The sequence below is a fragment of the Centruroides vittatus genome, unplaced genomic scaffold (assembly GCF_030686945.1).
Source record: "Centruroides vittatus isolate TY-2023 unplaced genomic scaffold, ASM3068694v2 contig_285, whole genome shotgun sequence".
Lineage (NCBI taxonomy): Eukaryota > Metazoa > Arthropoda > Arachnida > Scorpiones > Buthidae > Centruroides > Centruroides vittatus.
In genome coordinates, this window is record NW_027121811.1 from 1 (window position 1) to 20,579 (window position 20,579).

At 36.8% G+C, this 20,579-nt stretch overlaps 1 protein-coding gene and 1 long non-coding RNA gene across 2 annotated transcripts; one reads left to right on the plus strand and one right to left on the minus strand.

The window, feature by feature from the left end:
• Positions 1-7,268: 7,268 nt before the first annotated feature.
• Positions 7,269-7,696, plus strand: LOC136972223 (uncharacterized). Its single transcript, XR_010880299.1, has 2 exons — positions 7,269-7,399; positions 7,477-7,696. It is a non-coding gene; the product is annotated as an uncharacterized lncRNA (long non-coding RNA).
• Positions 7,697-11,604: 3,908 nt separating this feature from the next.
• LOC136972222 (uncharacterized) lies at positions 11,605-12,222 on the minus strand. The gene has a single exon (XM_067266779.1). The coding sequence runs from the start codon at positions 12,220-12,222 to the stop codon at positions 11,605-11,607; it is 618 nt and encodes a 205-aa protein (XP_067122880.1).
• Positions 12,223-20,579: the final 8,357 nt, after the last annotated feature.

A 20,579-nucleotide genomic window follows, 5' to 3' on the forward strand; every position in this document is an offset into this window, starting at 1 on the left:
TTTTACCATCCAACCAACCTTTAACTTATTCAAGGTGAACTTATTTACTAATTGTTTTAATTGTATTTTACGATCTGTTTTTTATATTTATCATGTAGGTATTTTTTTTATTGTTTCAGGTATACAAGAGTGATAGTTGATGGTGTTATTTACATTACATGGTTTTTTGTATGTTTTGAATGAGAATTTATCTATATCATTGGTTATTGTTATATCTAGAAAGTTTATTTGGTTATGCTTTTCTAATTCAATCTCAAATTTTGTATTTTCATTTATATTTATTATATTCAATATTATTTTATCATTTGTTTATATATTAATTTATAATAATAAAATGTCATCTACATATTTCATCACTATTTTCACATTAGGGATATTTTGTATTTTTTATCTATGCTTTTCATAACGAATTCAGCCAGTTTTGGCCCCATCTTTGGCCCCATCTTTTCCTATTTTGATATCAATTTTTGGGTTGTAACATAAATATAAATAGTATTGTAAAACATCTTCACTTGGATTTGTTACACTGTTTTTATTTCCAGAAAGTCTTGAGCTAATGTTTTCTGTTCTACTATCACGAGAGGTTAAAAAGACTACAATACTCAGTTTACAGAGTTAATGATATGATGTGAGCAGTATCCAGCAATGTAATGAAGAACAGGCCATGTACACTCACCTATATCTTCAAAATCATATTTTTCCACAACAATATTTAAAGAATTGGAAACAAGAATAATTTCAATATCCTACACATTCGTGCATTCAACAATATTATCATTAGTTATAAGTATATTACCATTTTTTTCAGATTTCAAATAACTGTGTTGTTACTGGTTTTTGTAATGGATTCGTCAACCTCTCACCTTTTAAGAAACGTCTTCACATTCACCACACACCATTACTGATATATTATTTCAATAAATATGGCAGTTAATTCCTGTTCTTTAATACTGTAATCCTGTTTGAAAGCTACAGCTGTATTATTGTTAAATATTTGAATAACCAACTTCACATTCTGCTTTTGAATAGATGTAGGATAGAGGCATTTTAGTGACAAACCACTACCATATTTTAATAATTGTCCTTTTTTTAACAGATGAAGCATCTTTTAAGCATTTACAGATGCAATGCTAAAATCTGGAAAGTTCAGAGCTTCATCTATTTTATTGAACCAATTATTTCTGATGCACTTTAACAGGTGCACTGTATCACAAATAAAATAATGATATTTCATGTGGGTTCTGAACTGCATGATCATATTTACTCTTAAAATCTGGAGGATTGCTAAATAAAGAAATTGCTTTTTTATTCTTTTTTTGGTTCTATATTCAGCTCTGAATGTAGGATTAGTATTATTATAAAAATTTCAATTGTGCTTCACGTGTGAGTTGTTCTGGTTTATTTTTCCATTCACATAAATTGCCTAACTAACTTTTTTTTTCCTTCCTGGTTTTCTTTTTCACAGATTTGCCCTCTAAAATATTTTTCAAAATTTCACATATTTTCTTTCTCGGATGATGTGGCCAAAATACCTCATCTTTTTTTTTTAACTGTATTTAAAACTTTTTCCCCCCATTGTTTTCAAAATGTCATCATTTGTTATTCTATCTGTCTCAGATATTTTTAAAATTCTTTTATATAATTACATTTCTAACTTTATTAATTGCATTATTATCTGCAACAACAACTAAAACTTCAAATCTAAGTGATTCAAGTTTAATAATAATATCTCTTATTAATGCAAAAAGAACATTAGCCTGAATGCATTTAACTGGAATAATGTGGTATACATCTTTGTACTGTGAATCCAAACTTTGAATCATGGAAAGAAATGCATTACTGGCACATTTTGCAGTCATGAGATTTACCCACTATATTTCCACCTTTATAGTCTGATTGTGATTTCATATTAAATGTATTTCATCAACTAGCAAAACAATACTTTTGTCTTCTTCACTCAATGTATTTACTATCCTAGATATGTAACCTGAAAAGTTTTCGGAATGCTGCTGTTGTGTAAAAAATTTGTATTAAGTTGGCTACAAACATGAACCGAAGTATTTGGACTTGGCATTATCAACACACTACTGCTTTTCAAAATTTTATATGCATGGGGGCTAATAGAATGCACAAGAGACCATAGAATCACAGTATCCCAATTATATCTTAGCTGTGAACTAGTACACTTAACTAACTATAACTGTTCTCTTAAAAGTCAAATCTATGTAGAGAAAACCTCGTGCATCCATTTTTGCCGAAGGCATGGTTTGCACCTGGATCCTGAAATTCACCTAAATGGGGTCAAAATCTCAATGGTGAACAAGGCTAAGTTTCTTGGTTTTGTGTTCGACTATAATATGGTGTTGTTTAAAAGCTCTGAACCTTTTAAAGGTATTATGCTGCTCATTTTGGGGAGCAGACAAATGTTCGATGCTCAAGATTTGATAGGGCCCTTGTTTGCTCTAAGCTGGATTATGGATGCATTGTATATGGCTCTGCGCCAGAATCTACTCTTTGGATGCTGGATCTAATCCACCATCAAGCATTGCGTTTGTGCACTGGTTTATTTCGAACTTCTCCTGTTCAAAGTTTGTACGTGGATGCTTGTGAGCCTCCACTATCTGTTAGGAGAGAACACTTGTCTCTTTTTTATTACATTAAACAGAGATCTCAGAATAAACTGTTAGCTGATTGTTCAGATACTCAGCTGAAAAGACTATTTGCAGCTCGTTCAAGTAGTGTTTCTACTTTCAACATAAGAATGGAGAATCTAAGCAGCACGATTGACCTGGACACAAGCAACATTTGACAGGTTAAGGTTAATAGTATTTCACCTTGGTTAATCCCAGTGATAAATGTGGATTTAAGCTTAAAGCAGTTTTCGAAAGAAACCACTTTAGACTACGTCTATAGACCACTTTGCAGAAATTCAACATCGTGACAGGAATTTAATTCCTATATACACAGATGGATCTAAATCAGATGATTATGTTGGCTTAGCCTTTGTTTGCCAGGATGAAATCATGGCAGTACAAATAGCACCGAATATTTCCATTTTTACTGCAGAGTTGCAGGCTATTTATTTAGTTCTAAAGTATATAAGTAGGAAAGGTCATTGTTGCTGCGTGATTTACACTGACTCAGTTAGTGCATTTCAGGCTTTGATCTCGTATGAACCTAGTTCTCACTCCATAGTGATTAAAATTTGTAAGCTGATTTGCCATCTTTTTGCGAGGAATTTCTCTATAAAATTTTGTTGGGTCCCAGGCCATGTAGGTATAAGAGGGAATGAAGAAGCTGACGCAGCTGCAAAGTCAGCAAGTCCTTCTCAGCATAGAATGTTTATTGAAGGAAGTGACTTGAAGCTGGTCGTTAAAAAACGAGTAGCAGAGAGATGGCAAAATGTGTGGAACGAACAAGTCCACAATAAACTTTATGAGATCAAACCTATAATAGAAAATTGGACACACAACAAACAGTATGATAGGAGATCTGAAGTCATTCTTACTCGTCTGAGAATTGGACATACTCGGCTTACTCATCAATACCTTTTGAAGGGTGATGACCAGCCAGTATGCCAGTATTGCATTTGTACTTTAAGTGTTAAACATATACTTTGCAACTGTGTTGCTTTTGACCAGAGTCGCAGACAGCATTTCGGAAATGCAAATTTGAGAGAGATTTTGGGTCAGAGGCCAAATCTTGATAAAATACCGAACTTTTTGAAAGTTATAAATATTAATAAAGAAATTTAACTAATTTATTTATTTACTTATTTATTTAGTATATATTTATATTTGTGTTGTACTGTTTGTTTGCACTTGTTTGTGTTTTCGTGTTGTATTGACGTTTTGTGATATATATATTTAGCTTTGTTTAATTTTACTGTTTGTCATGGCGCAGTATAGCCTGTATGGATCTTGTGCCAAAAAACTAGAACTAACCAACCAACCAACCAACCTAATCTTGATAAGATTCTGAACTTTTTGAAAGTTATAAATATTAATAGGGAGATTTGAATTAACTAATTTATTTATTTATTATATACTTACATTTATCTTGTTCTGTTTATTTGCATTTGTTTATGTTATATATATTTAGTTTTGTATAATTTTACTATTGACAATGGCGCAGCATAGCCTATATGGCTTTTTTGCCAAAAAACACGAACCAATTAACCAATTATCTTATTGGTTTTTCTTTTTTAATGGTAATTGTACACTTCAATATATCTAAAAAAATAAGTTATAAGTTCCTCTCTGAACAAAGAAATACTGTTTACGTGTTCAGTTGAAACACATCTTATAATGTATAATGTTTCATTGTACTCTGTTTTGCATTGCCCTACTCTCTGCTATTTATATTGTAATTACTTACCTCTACTGTTGTACACCATAGGCGAAAATGACTTCTAAATTCTTTATCATAAGAGTACATGGATACTACGTCTGAAACATAATTTTCAATTTAAATTTCTGTTCTTTTTTTGTTTGGTTTTTTTTTCTAGAACTTTTACAGATATTAAAAAATTCTCATCCCTTCTTCTCTTTTCGAAATAATCATTTTTATTACCTTGGTCTCATTAAATAAGTTCAAAAACAAATTTAGCAAAACCTACAAGTCCATATCATCCACCATTTCTCTTGTTTACTTTTCTCGATAACCCAGCAGTCAGCAGTCATGTTCTCTTTGAAACGCCAGCGGTATGTTACTTCTGGCAGCGAGGCGCTGGCAGCGCGCTGAGATTCTGAATACGCCCAATTCTCACTGGAAACTGCAAACGTTTGAATTCAAATGGCATATCTGTTTGGATCATTGGAATAAGTTGCTCAGTACATCTTCCCCTTGAATTTCCCATTCAAAATTGTAGCTTTGGTGACATTTTCGGTGAAAAAGATGATGAATAGTTTGATGTTTCAGAGAAAAATGACAGGCATGCCAATTTTCAATGTGTGGTGGCATTCCTGGCAAATGTAGTGAATTCAAGAATTCTATTGGGTAATTGACAACTTTGTCTTGATTTATAACAGTATCGATGGACTTATACGTTGTCGCTTTGTATGGTATTCTGTTTTGAATGCTGAAATTGATGTTATTGACATCGTTGTTCTTAGCTGCTAATATAGCACATGCACTGAGCCACTGATGATTTTAGTAATTCTGTGCAATATTTGAGAAAACCTTCTAAATCAGTTTCTTTGGTTGATGTCATCTTACAAAAGTTTTTTGGCAATGTAGATACATTGTGTAGATCTGTCTATTGCCATCTTTTCATTCCCACCTTCCCATTTTCAAAATTCAGCAATTGTTTTGCGAAACTTTTGGTGGATACATCATTTTGTAGATCAACACGCATATTGGTTTGTCAAAGTCAATTTCTTTACATGTTGCCATAGAACTGATGATTTGAGATATGTAGTTAGTTTATCAGCAGGAGTTGAACATGGTATAACTGGCAGAGTTTGTCAAAAATCACCAGACAATAAAATGAGTGTTCCACCAAAGGGCTGTTTATTTCTTTTCAAATCTTTTAGTGTATGATCAAGCACTGCTAATGCTTTTTTGTGGGCCATTGTACATTAGTCTCATATGATAAGTTTACATGTTTGGAGAACATTGCCTTTTCTGGAATTTTTTGAGATATTGCATGTTGGCATCTCACTGGTTTGCAAATTCAATGGCAATTTCAGATTTTTTTCAAAGAGCTTTTTGATTAAATGGGAAACACGTCAATATTATGGCAAATAACATGCATATTTCCTGTGGTTGAGCAGTATTCGATGCATCAGCGAGAGTTGTGTTGCAATGTGCATCGTTTTCAAGAAGATTTAATTCTTGGCAAGCTTTTTGATAGGTCTCACATACTTCACTATTTACTGTTCAGTTCTTGGAAGGATTCTTGTCCACGTACATTAAATAACAGTAATCGCAAGTAAAAACATTTTTGATTGTTTGGATGAACTGTATACAGACGGCTTAACGCATTGGATGAATATAAATACAGATGTCCTTCAACTGGTTTCATTTGTTTACGATGTTGAAACTTTTTCACTGATGCATTTTATGTGTAGTATTTTGGCATTTCTGAGTAAAGTCGCATTTTTGCGAACAAATCATTTGTGCACAATGAGAAGAATGCAGTTAACATTGTTTTCGATGACGTTCATGAATTGGAAATGAGAAAATATACCAAACTGCTTCATTGCTACTAATGTAGCATCCCAATTCATATCGATTGATTTCATTGATTGGTGCAGATGCATTTTCCACTCCAAAAACTGCCATATTGCTTTCTTTGTTGACATACCTGCAAATGTATTTGATTGATTTCATTGAACTATGATACCTGACATTGATTTCTGCTTTGAACGTCTTTGAGAGTAATGGTGAATATGGCACAATGCAACGATTATCCACTTCAATGTCATTTTTGCGTACTTTTCGAGTGATGAATTTGCCACCATCTTCAGTTGATTGTCGACGATATTGTGGATATCCATCATTTCTAGTGATAGCTTTAGTGTGTAAGTCTCATGGATAGCGTTTCGTGCGTTTTCCATCCTTTGTGTATAGAGAATTGTTGTTGATCATGCTGCAAGGACCATGAATCATGTTGTTGGTAACAACTTCGAATAAGCCTGGATCAATGTCGACATCTGGTATTTCTGCTGAGATGACGTCATCAATTTTGTCGATTAACCAAATCAAAATGTGTGCATGCAGTAATCCTCTTCTCTGCCATTTAATGGAATACATTCAATAGCATGTTCTTCAAAAAGATGGTGTTTGACAATAAAATCTATCATAGATTACAATATTTCTTTGAACACGTGCAATGATGTTGTGAGAACTGAGGGTGAAAGAACAGCGAGCTTTTTTCTCCCTTTTACTGGCACGGATTTGCAAGGTCCATCACTGTCAGGGGATGGCGATTAATCGAGTGGGAGGGCTTGTGAGGTCGGGATAAGGCGTCGGTTGTACTCAAGGAAGACGGGCATCAGTATAAAATAACCTATTTATTAAACTTACATAATCTTACACTTCTAAAACACAAATACAACTAAAATGGTAAAAGCGACGAGAATGTAGCGTAAATGACGTCATGAGCATCAACCACTGCATGTTGCTGCATGACATTTTACAAACGTTTGTTGCTGAAGCAAAATGGATGCTGTCCCTTGTTCGTTAATTTCAGTTTTAGAAAGTAATGTATTATTTAAAGAATTACAACAGAATAAATAAAGGATGTATGAAAGTTCCGAAATGATCGGCATCGCTGTTTCAAATGAAGGTAAAAAATCTAAGCGACAGAAGATACGAAATTACGTTGAAGAGGTTGTACCTGCTATTCTATGGATGCTTCAAATCTCATTTTAGACTCACAAAAAGTTCAACAGAAGTAAGTTTTTAACTTAAAATAAGCTAAATTTTCTATTAATTTCTAAAATTAACTGATAATGCATTCATTTTTTATAGGAAATTATAAAATTAATAAATACAAAGAGAGAAATGAAAGTAAAAAAAGGACGACCTCTTATTTCTTCTACAAAGGAAGTACTATTAAGTATTTGGACTCTTGCTAATCAAGAATCATTTAGAGGTATTGGAGACAGATTTGGTGTCAATAAAGGTCATTCACACACAATCTTTATAGACTTCTGTCAAAAAATGTCTCGTATGATTGGCAGGTTTATCAGGTGGCCAAATGATAACCTGGAAACAACAGTTCATAAGTTTGAAGAACTCCGTACTGTTTCATTGCGTGGAGTAATTGGGTGTGTCTATGGAACACACACATATATAAAAGCTCCAAAGGAAGATAGCCATAGTTATTACGACAGGAAAAGAAGGCACTCTATCCTGTTGCAAATAATTTGTGATTCAGAAATGCGAATTATTGATGCATTTGTTGCTTGGCCTGGTAGTGTTAATGATTCTCGGGTTTGGCAGCAGGGCCTATTTATAATACGTTTTTAAATGAATCTTCAAGGTATTTAGGAGATAGGTATTATTCACTTGGAGATTCAGCGTATCTATTAGATACATTTTTAATCGTACCATATAAAGATTATGGTAATCTTACTGTGAAACAGAAAAATTTTAATAGAAAACACAGTTCCATCAGAGTTGTGGTAGAACAAACCATACGTCTGCTAAAAGGGCGATTTCGTCGACTAAAATATCTGGACATGGAAAACATTTTATCAATGTCAAAAGTTGTAATGACGTCATGTATATTGCACAATTTGTGCATTAATCAAGGTGATATTGACTGTATAGAGGATACATTTGTTGACGATTTCAATGAACCTGCAGAAGACCCAATTTCAAGAAATCGTACAGCTATGGAAGTAAAACGTAATCAATTAGCAGACCTATTGATGCAGAATTGAAATGTTTATTAAAAATACAATTTACAATTGTCTCGTAGTTAAATCAATAAATGTAGAGAATAGTTTTATACAATCTGTTGTCAGTGTTCTTAATAAGATGTTTATCACAAATTTACTCATCTATCAATTGAAGGGCTCCCTGTAGAAACATCACAACCAACAAATGTCTTTTTACCAAGAAGCTAAAAATTGTTTCATGCTTTTTCTACATTCATATTTTAAAATTTGCTTATTTACACTTGTTGACTAAGATTATTTAAATTCAAAAGTAGGGAAAACTCAATTACTTATATTGAACATATTTATCTTTATTTTGGTCTAAAAACAAGTATATTCTTATTGAATTAAATTATTGCAGAAGTATATAATGCATTTGTAGTTTTACACAGAGGCCATTAAAGACAATAAATTGGGCTAAGATTTAAAATACTCACTCAACATTACTGTCATTCTGATGATCAAAGGAAGAAAATACAAAATGAGGCATTTTCTAAGGCTTAATTAAACCTTTGGGAATCCAAGAAAAAAGTTAAAACACACACAGCCATTGAGAGCTTGCATGGAGTCTGAGAATAGAGTTCCTCTTGCCAGTTTTTGAATAAATTAAACACAATGCTTTTTTATTAATAAAAAGCAATTTTAAAGATTTCTTTTCTGTTAATAAAAATGGCATTAATTTTGTAAGGGCCCCTAACTTTTCTTCTGACCCAAGGAAAAATTGCATTTCCTATTGAGTCCTGTACAAAAAAGAAAGGAATCAACAATGAAGCTTTCTGTAATAGAAAGTTTGATACATATTATTCTTTAAAAAAAAGGAAAGTCTCAGAAGAGTAATATACAATTCAACACACAAGAACCTTATTATATCCCAGTAACAACAAATTTTAATTGAAATGTTTTTGTTTATAATCATGGTTGTCTTCAGGCTTTTGACCAGTACAATTTGAATACGGAACACGTCAAACGTTTAAAATTATTTTCAAATTCCGAAGCATTTATTTAAGTTAGAAGATAATTTTTAAGTGTAAATGTTTATGTGTACATTTTGTTACAATAGTGATAAAAATATCCTTATTAATATACAAAACTGATGGTAATTCTATCATACAAAAAAGAACAGTAATTCTTCTTTCAGCTGTGTAATTCAAATTAGAAGTAACAAACCCATTTGGAAACTACAGTAAAAACTAATTTACTGTAAGCTATGAAGGATGTGCAAACACACAGATATTTACAAATTTTTAGTTACTGTATTTTAAAAATTACTTTTTTAAAAAATATAAGTGGTACATTAATTTCTAGTTTACTGAAATATACTTTCTTTTTATGTTTTATGATTTTTAAATTAATCTCACTGACAAAACTGTGAAAGACAAAAATTTAGTAGTTTATTTATTACTATATTCAAAAAATATTTTTATTTTAATAATTATTATGTAAAAATCAAGTAAAATTACAAAAGTTGTTGACTGGATAACATTTAATATATTTCTCACATTATCTTTCAGAGATAATTAAAGTTTAACTATGGTAGACTTAAAAGTCAGATAATTAAATTGGGAGGAGATAAATCTAAATTCAAAATTCAGATAATTCTATCATACAAAAAACAAGGGTGTAAGAGAATATAAACTTAAAATATCCTAAAAATTTGTTTTTAGTCAGGATATGATGGGATTAGGGAATAGATGAGAAATTAGCAAAAGAACTAGAATTACATTTAATCCTGCCTATGGAAAGTTGAAATGATTATAATTGAGTCTGATATATAAAACCAGTTTTTAATTAAAATTTAAGACACAAGCACATTTGATTATAAACATTTATTTAAATTTACTTTTTTTCTTTGTTTTTTTGAACAATATTTAAAATACTTTTTAAAATGTTTAATTTATCCACTTCAATTTTTTCTAGTTTCTTCCAGAGTTGTTCATCCTCCGCCTTTTGTGTTTTTATGTACTCCTGAAACCATTTGGGAGGCTCATCTTTGGAAGAACATGCTTTTTTTTTTTTTTTTTTGGTTAGTGGTGTCTATTTGTTCTCCAGGCAATCATCTGAAGTACAAGCATCACCAATTTTCTCAGCATCATTTTCCTTAGTTGCTTAGGATAATTATGATAATAAGGTATCAGGAGGAGGGTTTATATTTGCTTTTGAAGCAAGGAAAGTATTTAATTTCTCCTGGAATTACCAAAAAGGAACTTGGTCACCTCCAGATTGTTTTATCTGATCTTTCCTCCTTCTGTATGTCAGCATTAGGTTTTTCCACTTTCTGTCTGCCTCTATTGCTGTTACGTTAAAACCTACATTTTTCAGATTTTGGCTTATTTGGCCTCATTATTTTATTTTTTTACAACTTGGACTCTGAAACTGCAAGTCCATTTCTCTGCGAAACTCTATAAGTTTTTTAAACGTACTACACCTTTCAAGTATCCAGTAGGAAGTTTTATTAGATTAAAAACGTTTTCGGTCGCATTAATCAGCCTTCGTCAGTTAACGAATAACAAAAACGAACAAAATTCGAAATTACAAAAAAACGGCGTTAGAAATTTACAAAAAACTGCGCTCGCGCATTGATGGGTTTAAGCCTCGTTTTCCGTATCAAAACGTGATGCTAGTCGACAAGAGATTTCCAGGCCGATGATAGGCCGTCCGCATCCCGGTGGTTGATGCAAAGCATAGATAAGTGAGCCTTATGTATTTCCATTTTATCCAAGTATTTGATAGCTTGCCTGGATCGAGTGGCTCTGACAATGGAGGCCTTATCTCAATGCACCGTTATATCTTGTTGCCTAGCAAAGGTCGCTAGGATCGTGCTGTCACTGCCACAGGTTATTGAGTATTTATGCTCTTTTATTCTTTGTTTGAGGTTACGTAAAGTGGCACTTATGTATACAATGTCGGTGTTAAAACGATGATCTTTTATCGGTATAGAATATACCCATGTTAACTCACTGGAGCGATCTCTCCTTTTGTCGTTTCTCAGTAAACGGTAAATCGTTGGATTGCGTTTGTAAATTACGCGCAAGTTCTTCTCTCTGGCCACATTTTTGACAACCTTATTAAGAAAAGGCATATAGCTCAACACAACTGCTTTCCGTGAATTTCCATGGTTGTGCTGCCGACTGTTCTTCTGCAATTTAGTTATTAGCCGATCAACAACATTTCTTTGGTAACCATGCTGTGCAGCCATTTTTCGTATGTAGGCCAACTATTTTAAAGTGTCTTGAATACTTGAGCAGTGGGTGTATGCTCGCCGGATCCAGGAACAAAACGTTGCCATCTTAAACTGTCCGGGGTCTATAGAGTTACTGGGGATGACGAGGGGGTGATATACTGGTATTCGGTAGACACTCGTTCTTATCTTCCCTTCTTTGCAGGCGATGGAAAGGTCCATGAAGTTAACAAGGAACTCACACTGTTGATTTAATTCTACCGTTAGATCGTATGGGTTGTGGTTGATTATGTCTATGAAATGCTGGATGTTGCAATCATCAGCCCAGAGGATGAAAATGTCATCAACGTACCTGGTGTAAATTACCATGTTGTTGTGGAATAAAGGTAAGATATCGCACTCGAGTTTGCGTAGCACCATCTCACACAGGACTGCGGACATGGGGCTCCCCATGGGGACACCCCTTCCTTGTATATAAATTTTCTCATCAAACTTGAAGAAAGAAGAGTGGCAGACCAAATCCGCTAATTCCAAGATATGCATGTGATACTTGTGGGAATTTACTACGTCGGCAAACAAAAAGTCTTTTAATGCACAGAAGCATGGTGGGAGCTTGATGGATGGGTATAGGGACTTGAAGTCCATAACGGTCATGATTTCTCTGTCTGTCAACATAACATCCTCCAGTTTTTGCACCACTTGCAAAGAGCTTTTTATGCTAAAGGGGTAAGCCTGTAGATTATTCTGTACAAACTTAATCAACTTTTTTTCCAAAAGAAACGTTGGTGCTCGACATATTTCCACGACAGGACGAATTTGCTGTCCCGGCTTGTGCGTCTTCCCAAACGCAAAAATTCGTGGTGGTGCCAGTGCACTTACAACAACATGATTCAAATGCAAAACGTGAGCCAAGGAGGAAAAGGAGAACTTTTTAACTTCCTCGATGTGGGTTCCTGTTTGTGGTAAGGGGACCTCCCAGAGATGGTTTAGTAACCCTTCTTTACCATCCCTGCGATCTGAACGCCCACCCACGTGTTTGCCATGCGTGGTGTCCCGTATGCCGGAAAGAGGGATCTTGGTAGTTAAGGGGCAACATAACGTCCCCAACACACCGCTTTGGCCCCTGCTTGGCCCCTGCTTTGGATAAACGGGAGGCTAAAATCAGGCTTCGTTTGAGTCAATCGGCTGGTCGTTGAGTCATTGTTGACCTCGGCTTGGAGTCAACCGATTGATGCAGACTGGGCGGACACGTCAGGCAAGATGTGCTCTTCCTGACTGCATTGTGAGGGTATAGCTCCTGGGAAACCCTGGTGTGACGATCTATGCGAGTTTCTTATGTGACGGCATCCCCTTGTTGGGCCCCATGGAGGGTGAGGTCACTAGGAGCTGAATAGTAATTTTAAACATGGATTCAACAAAATCAAAAATTACAAGGACTGATGTATTACCAGCAAAGGAGGTCAGTTCATCTAACCAACCAACCTACCTAATAGGTTTTTCAGTAGTACTATGTACTATGTCCAAGTGTTCCCCTTTCCTAATTCAAAAGTTGTTTGAATCAACTATCGGGAATTTAAAGAAAATACAAAGTTGAAGTCAGGGGACTTACTGATAGAAGCAGCCTCCTCTCAACAGTCAGCAAAGCTTTTAAAAATGACATCTCTAGGAGACATAACAGTCACCATCACACCACACGCAAGTTTGAACTCATCACGTGGTGTGATATCGGAGATCGATCTGATGTCTGAAGATGAAGTAGATGTCCAGATTGGTCTTGCAGATCAAGCTGTCACTGCTGTTCGACGCATCTCCATTTGTCGTGATGGCAAGTTGATATCGACCAAACATCTCATTCTCACTTTCGAAAAGCCGACATTGCCATCATTCGTTACTGCGGGATATCTTCGATGCCCAGTTTGACCATATGTTCCAAACCCATTGCGCTGCTTCAAATGCCAGCGGTTTGGACATTTTCAAACATTTTGAGGAGGAAAGAGCGTATGTGCACAGTGTGGAACTGAAGGTCACCAGAGCACTGAGTGTACCAATACTCCATGCTGTGTGAATTGCAAAGATGCCCATTATGCCTACTCCCGGAAATGTTGTGCATGGCAGAGAGAGAGAAATTCAACGAGTAAAAACAGTTAGCAACATACCTTACTTAGAGGCTCGGCGCATGGTTACTTCAAGTGCACCATTGAAACACAAGACTTTTGCAGCTGTTTTGAAATTCACAAAGACATGTGGAGTTTATACGGATATTTGTTTTTCCAAAAGAATCTCTCACTTGTTGTGCGAAATGTCTACTGACCCGATCAAAAGAAACACCAGAAAAGGAGAATAGAAAACCAAAAACACCCTTATTTAAAACAGGGGTAACTACAAGAAACCTGGGTTCTAAAAAGGCTGGTAAGAATTCACTACACAAACAGAGTGAAAGCAGCTCTCTCTAAATCTAAAAAATCAGAGAATAATATGGAGGTGACACAACCAACGTTACCTTCAAAAGGAAATTCATCTGTGAAGTTAGAGGGATACCTTTACAAAAAATGCTGCCTCAACAAACACATAATGGATTACAAAATAATCCAATGGAACTTGTTTTCAGCATTTACATGGGGGGTTGGATCTAATCCACTCTCTAGTGACCACTTTCCAATATTTGTAAAATATCGAGGGAGTGCTGCTGTGAAACAGCTCGTCCACCACGCTGGAAACTTGAAACGGCAGGTTGGTTTGCATTCTCCTCTTTGGCTAACATTACTGAGGAAATGGTCAATACTGCTGATATCAATGATGCAGTAGAAGTTGTCACTTCCAGTATTATTCAGGCAGCCGAAAAAACAATGGGGAAAACGTCAACCAGATATCCAAAGCATCCGAAACCATGGTGGAATCAGAATTGCGTGGCAGCATTTAAAAAGCAAAAGAAAGCATGGGGGATTTTCAGAAGATACTTCACTGCTAGCAATTTGATTGCTTTTAAAAAAGCAAAGGCCAATGCGAGGAAAATAAGGAGGCAAAGCCAAAGGGATTCTTGCAGAAAGTATGTATCCAGCGTAACTTCTTTTATCAGCTAAAAAGCAGTCTGGGATAAAATCAATAAAATTAATGGGAAATATTCTTTTCATACACTGTCCATGCTGGAAAATAATGGCACAATAATCAGCGATATAGAGGGTATTGCTGATTTGTTGGGTGAAACGTTTTTTTGTTATTTATCAATACAATGTACACAAGGAATTTTGCAGCTTATAAAGCTCAAAGAGAAAAACCCCTCGATGTGGGTTCCTGTCCGTGGTGAGGGGACCTCCCAGAGATGGTTTAGTATTTCTTCTTAACCATCCCTGGGATCTGAACGCCCACCCACGTGTTTGCCGTGCGTGGTGGCCCGTATGCCGGAAAGGGGGATCCTGGTAGTTGAGGGGCAACATACCGTCCCCAACACACTGCTTTGGCCCCTGCTTCGGATAAACGGGAGGCTCAAATCAGGCTCCGTTTGAGTCAATCGGCTGGTCGTTGAGTCATTGTTGACCTCGGCTTGGAGTCAACCGATCGATGCAGACCGGGCAGACACGTCAGACAAGGTGTGCTTTTCTCGACTGCATTGTGAGGGTATAGCTCCTGGGAAACCCTGGTGCGACGGTCTATGGGAGTCTCCCATGTGACGGCATCCCCTTGTTGGGCCCCATGGTGGGTGGGGTCACCAGAAGCTGAATGTTTTACTTTTAATCATGGATTCCCCAAAAATAAAAGATTCGAAAGAGCGGAAAAATTTAAAAATGTCCAGTACCCCAGCGTACTTAATAGTACACGCAACTGGTGACAAACCATTATCTAAAGCTTCTCCTTTTCTGATTCAAAAATTGTTCCAGTCGACTATTGGAGATTTGAAAAAAATTCAGAAATTAAGATCAGGTGATTTACTGGTGGAAACATCCTCCCCACAACAATCTGCAAAACTTCTAGAAACAAAGACCCTGGGAGAAATGGAAATCACTGTCACACCACACGGAAGTTTAAACTCATCACGTGGTGTGATATCTGAAATTGATCTGATGTCTGAAGACGAATCAGATATTCAGATTGGTCTTTCAGATCAAGGTGTCGTTGCTGTCCGGCGCATTTCAATTCGTCGAGATGGAAAGTTGATACCAACCAAACACCTGATTCTTACTTTCAACAAACCAACATTGCCATCCTTTATAACAGCAGGATACCTACGTTGCTCAGTCCGTCCATATATCCCAAATCCGCTGCGTTGTTTCAAATGCCAGCGGTTTGGACACTCGCAAACATCCTGCCGAGGAAAAAGCGCATGTGCACAGTGTGGGACTGAGGGTCACGACAGTACAGAATGTAAAAGTACCCCATGCTGTGTGAACTGTAAAGATGCCCATCCTGCTTACTCCCGGAAATGCCCTGCATGGCAGAGAGAAAAAGAAATACAGCGTGTAAAAACAGTCAACAACTTACCCTACCCAGAGGCACGTCGCATGGTCACTTCAAGTGCACCACTGAAACAAAAAACATTTGCTGCTGCTCTGAAATTCACAAAGACATGTGAAGTTCAGACAGACATTTCTGTTTCCCCAAAGGAATCTTTCACTCGCCATGCAAAATGTTTACTGATCCCTTCAAAAGAAACAGCAGAAAATGACAATAAAAAACAAAAAACACCCCTCCCTAAAACAGGGGTGATAACAAGAAACCTGGGTTCAAAAAAGGCTAGTAAGAACCCATTAAACAAACAGAGAGTGAAAGCAGCTCTCTCTAAAGCTAAAAAATCAGAGACTCAGTCTGTGAGCGAGTTCTCTGATATCTCTGATGAAGAGAATAATGTGGAGGTAAAAAAACCAATGTCACCTCCAAAAGAGAGACCGCCTGTTAAATTAAAGAGGGATACCCTCGCAAAGAATGCTGCCTCAACCACATAATGGATTATAAAATAATCCAATGGAACTGTCGTGGTTTCCGCAACAACTTCTCTGACATTAAACATTTGACATCATCTCCCACATCTCTCTGCGTGGCACTCCAGGAAACACATCTAAAACCTGGAGAAAAAATTACTTTAAAAGGATTTAATCTTTACCGTAAGGATGATGATAGCCACACTCGCGCCAGTGGAGGTGTGGCTGTACTGGTTTCAAATTGCATCCCTTCCTTACCGGTACAAATAAGAACAGAGCTGCAAGCTGTGGCAGTCAGAATTTCAATTGGAGTAACTGTCACAGTTTGTTCCATATACTTGCCACCAGATGTCAGAGTCAATGAGGATGAATTGGATGACTTGGTTGAACAACTGCCAACTCCGTTTATTCTACTTGGTGATCTCAATGGCCACAATCCAATGTGGGGCAGTCACGACATCAATTGTCGAGGCAGAGCCATTGAAAGATTCATAGGTAATCACCAACTGTATTTATTTAATACTGGAGAAGTGACATACTTCCACGCCCCAACAAGAACATTTACTGCCATTGATTTGACATTAGCTAGTCCAAATCTGTTTTCAGCGTTTACATGGGAGGTTGGATCTAATCCACTTTCCAGTGACCACTTTCCAATATTTTTAAAATATAGGGGCAGAGGAAGCTGTGAAACAGCCCGTCCACCACGCTGGAAATTTGAAACGGCAGATTGGCCTGCATTTTCCTCTTTGGCTAACATCACTGAGGAAATGGTCAATACTGCCGATATCAATGATGCAGTAGAAGTTGTCACTTCCAGTATTATTCAGGCAGCCGAAAAAACAATGGGGAAAACGTCAACCAGATATCCAAAACATCCGAAACCATGGTGGGATCAGAATTGTGAGGCAGCATTTAAAAAACAAAAGAAAGCATGGGGGATTTTCAGAAGATACCCCACTGCTGAGAATTTGATAGCTTTTAAAAAAGCAAAGGCAAATGCCAGAAAAATAAGGAGGCAAAGCCAAAGGGATTCCTGGAGGAAGTATGTTTCTAGCATAACATCTTCCACCAGCTCAAAAGCAGTCTGGGATAAAATCCATAAAATTAATGGGAAATATGCTTCTCACTCTCTGTCCATGCTGGAAAATAATGGCACAATAATCAGTGACATTAAAGGTATTGCTGATTTGTTGGGTGAAACATTTTCGTCTTCATCCAGCAATATTATGTATACAACAAATTTCCAGGCTTATAAAGTCCAAAGTGAAAAACAATATCTAAACTTCCACTCTCCATCTAATGAGGAATATAATGTGCCATTTAGCAGAATAGAACTATGTACAGCAATCTCTCGCTCGGGGAATACTGCTGTAGGTCCGGATAAAATCCATTACAGCATGATTAAAAATCTGTCAGACAATTCCCTTAGTAACCTTCTGAATCTGTTCAACAGAATATGGACAGAACATACTTTTCCAGACTCTTGGAGGCTATCTATCATAATTCCCATTCCCAAGCCAGGTAAAGACTGCAAGAATCCCTCTAATTATAGACCAATTTCTCTGACTAGTTGTCTCTGCAAACTTTTCGAGAGAATGGTAAACAGACGCCTGATGTTCCTCCTAGAGGAAAAGAACTACTTTTCACCACATCAGAGTGGATTTCGTAGGAACAGAAGTACCACAGACAATCTAGTAAACCTTGAAACATCTATACGCGAAGCGTTTGTAAGACGACAGCACTTAGTGTCTGTGTTTTTCGATATAGAGAAGGCTTATGACCGCTGCTGGCGATATGGAATACTCCGTGATCTGCAAGAATTTGGACTGCGGGGTAATCTGCCAATTTTTATAAAAAACTTCTTGCAAAATCGAAGATTTCAAGTCAGGATGGGCAACACTTTGTCTAGGCCTTTCACACAAGAAGAGGGTGTTCCTCAAGGTTCTATTCTGAGTGTGACTCTGTTCCTAATCAAAATTAATAGCATAGCTAAGTGTCTTCCTCTCAGTGTGAAACACTTTGTATGTGGATGACTTTCAGATCTCCTGTCAGTCTACTAACATGAGTTTTATTGAAAGACAACTGCAAACCTCCCTAAATCGCATAGACAGTTGGTCCAAGATCAATGGTTTTACTTTTAATGCAGAGAAGACCTCGTGCATCCACTTTTGCCGAAGGCGTGGTTTGCACCTGGAACCTGAAATTCACCTAAATGGGGTTAAAATCCCAATGGTCAATGAAGCAAAATTTTTGGGTGTTGTGTTCGACCATAAATTGACGTTCTTGCCACACTTGCGCAATTTGAAGAGTAGATGTTTAAAATCTCTGAACCTTTTAAAGGTATTATGCTGCTCATCCTGGGGAGCAGACAAATGTTCGATGCTCAGGATATATAGAGCCCTCGTTCGCTCTAAGCTGGATTATGGATGTGTTGTTTATGGCTCTGCGCGAGAATCTACTCTTCGGATGCTGGATCCAATCCACCATCAAGCATTGCGTTCGTACACTGGTGCATTTCGAACTTCTCCTGTTCAAACTTAGTGGAAACTCATAAGCATCCACGTACTATTTTTTAGGAGAGAGCAGTTGTTACTGTTTTATTATGTGGGCGCCAGGAGGCGGACGGAGTCTTGTTTTTTTTTTTACGGCTAACAAGTTTGTTAGACTTGCCCTCGTCAAGATGCCGGTTCGGATAAGTTACGCGTTTCGCGTTACGGGAGTGGCGGAAGTGAATAGGTTCGACGTTAGAGCGGCGGATGCTATTCTTTGAATAGAGAACATCACAACTAATGAGAATAATAACAAGGATTTATTTGGACTAACATAATCGGTACAGTTTGCTAGGTACTGCCGACCAAGAGCGGCTTCGCGGAGGGAGAGTTCACACGATTAGGGGGTCATACCTTGGGGTTGAGTTGATTTAGAAACAGATTTGGTCGTAGTTAGTCGGGGTTCTGGCGACTTCGGCGTACTCGCACCTTTTCAAAGGGACTCTACGTAATTGACCCCTTCCTTCCTCCCTCGTCGCTCTGTTATTGATGTTGTCACGTTGTTCGGGCCCACCAATTCGCACCTTTTGTTGGTTTTTTTCTTTCTGTTGCAATTTTGTTTCCTTCTGATTTACATTTCTTTCCATTCCACCTGCACGGAAAAAGGATGTCTTACTACCGTTGAATTTCCAGTGGGTCCGAATTCTCACAATTATATTAAGCAGAAATTTTAGATCAAATCTTTAGTTGATTGTATAGTATCAGATACTCAGCTGATAAGATTATTTGCAGCTCGCCCAAGTAGTGTCTTTACATTCAGCATAAGAATGGAGAATGTCAGCAGCACGATTGATCTGGATACGGGCAACATTTCACAGCCTGAGCTTTACAGTATATCACCTTGGTCAACTCCTGTGATAAATGTCGTCCTTAGCTTAAAGCAATTTCCTAAGGAATCCACCCCAGATTACATGTATAGACAGTACTTAGCTGAAATTCGACATCGTGACAGGAATTTAATTTTTATATACACCGATGGATCTAAATCGGATGACTATGTTGGCTTAGCCTTTGTTTGCCAGGATGAAATCGTGGCAGAACAAATAGCACCGAATTTTTCCATTTTTACTGCGGAGTTGCAGGCTATTCATTTAGCCCTAAAGTATATAAATAGGAAAGGTCATCGTTGCTGCGTGATTTACACTGAATCAGTTAGTGCACTTCAGGCTTTGATCTCGTATAAACCTAGTTTTCACTCCATAGTGATTAAAATTCGTAAGCTGATTTGCCATATTTTTGCGAGGAATTTCTCTATAAAATTTTGTTGGGTCCCAGGCCATGTAGGTATAAGAGGGAATGAAGAAGCTGACGCAGCTGCAAAGTCAGCAAGTCCTTTTCAGCATACAATGTTTATTGAAGGAGGTGACTTGAAGCTAGTTGTTAAAAAACGACTAGAGGAGAGATGGCAAAATGTGTGGAACGCACAAGTCCACAATAAACTACACGAGATCAAACCTGTGATAGAAAATTGGACACAGAAGAAACCTTATGACAGGAGATCTGAGGTCATTCTTACTCGTTTGAGAATTGGACATACTCGACTGAC

Excerpts from the sequence above, each read along its gene's own strand:
- LOC136972222 (XM_067266779.1), bottom strand. The coding sequence starts at position 12,222 with ATGACCGTTATGGACTTCAAGTCCCTATACCCATCCATCAAGCTCCCA.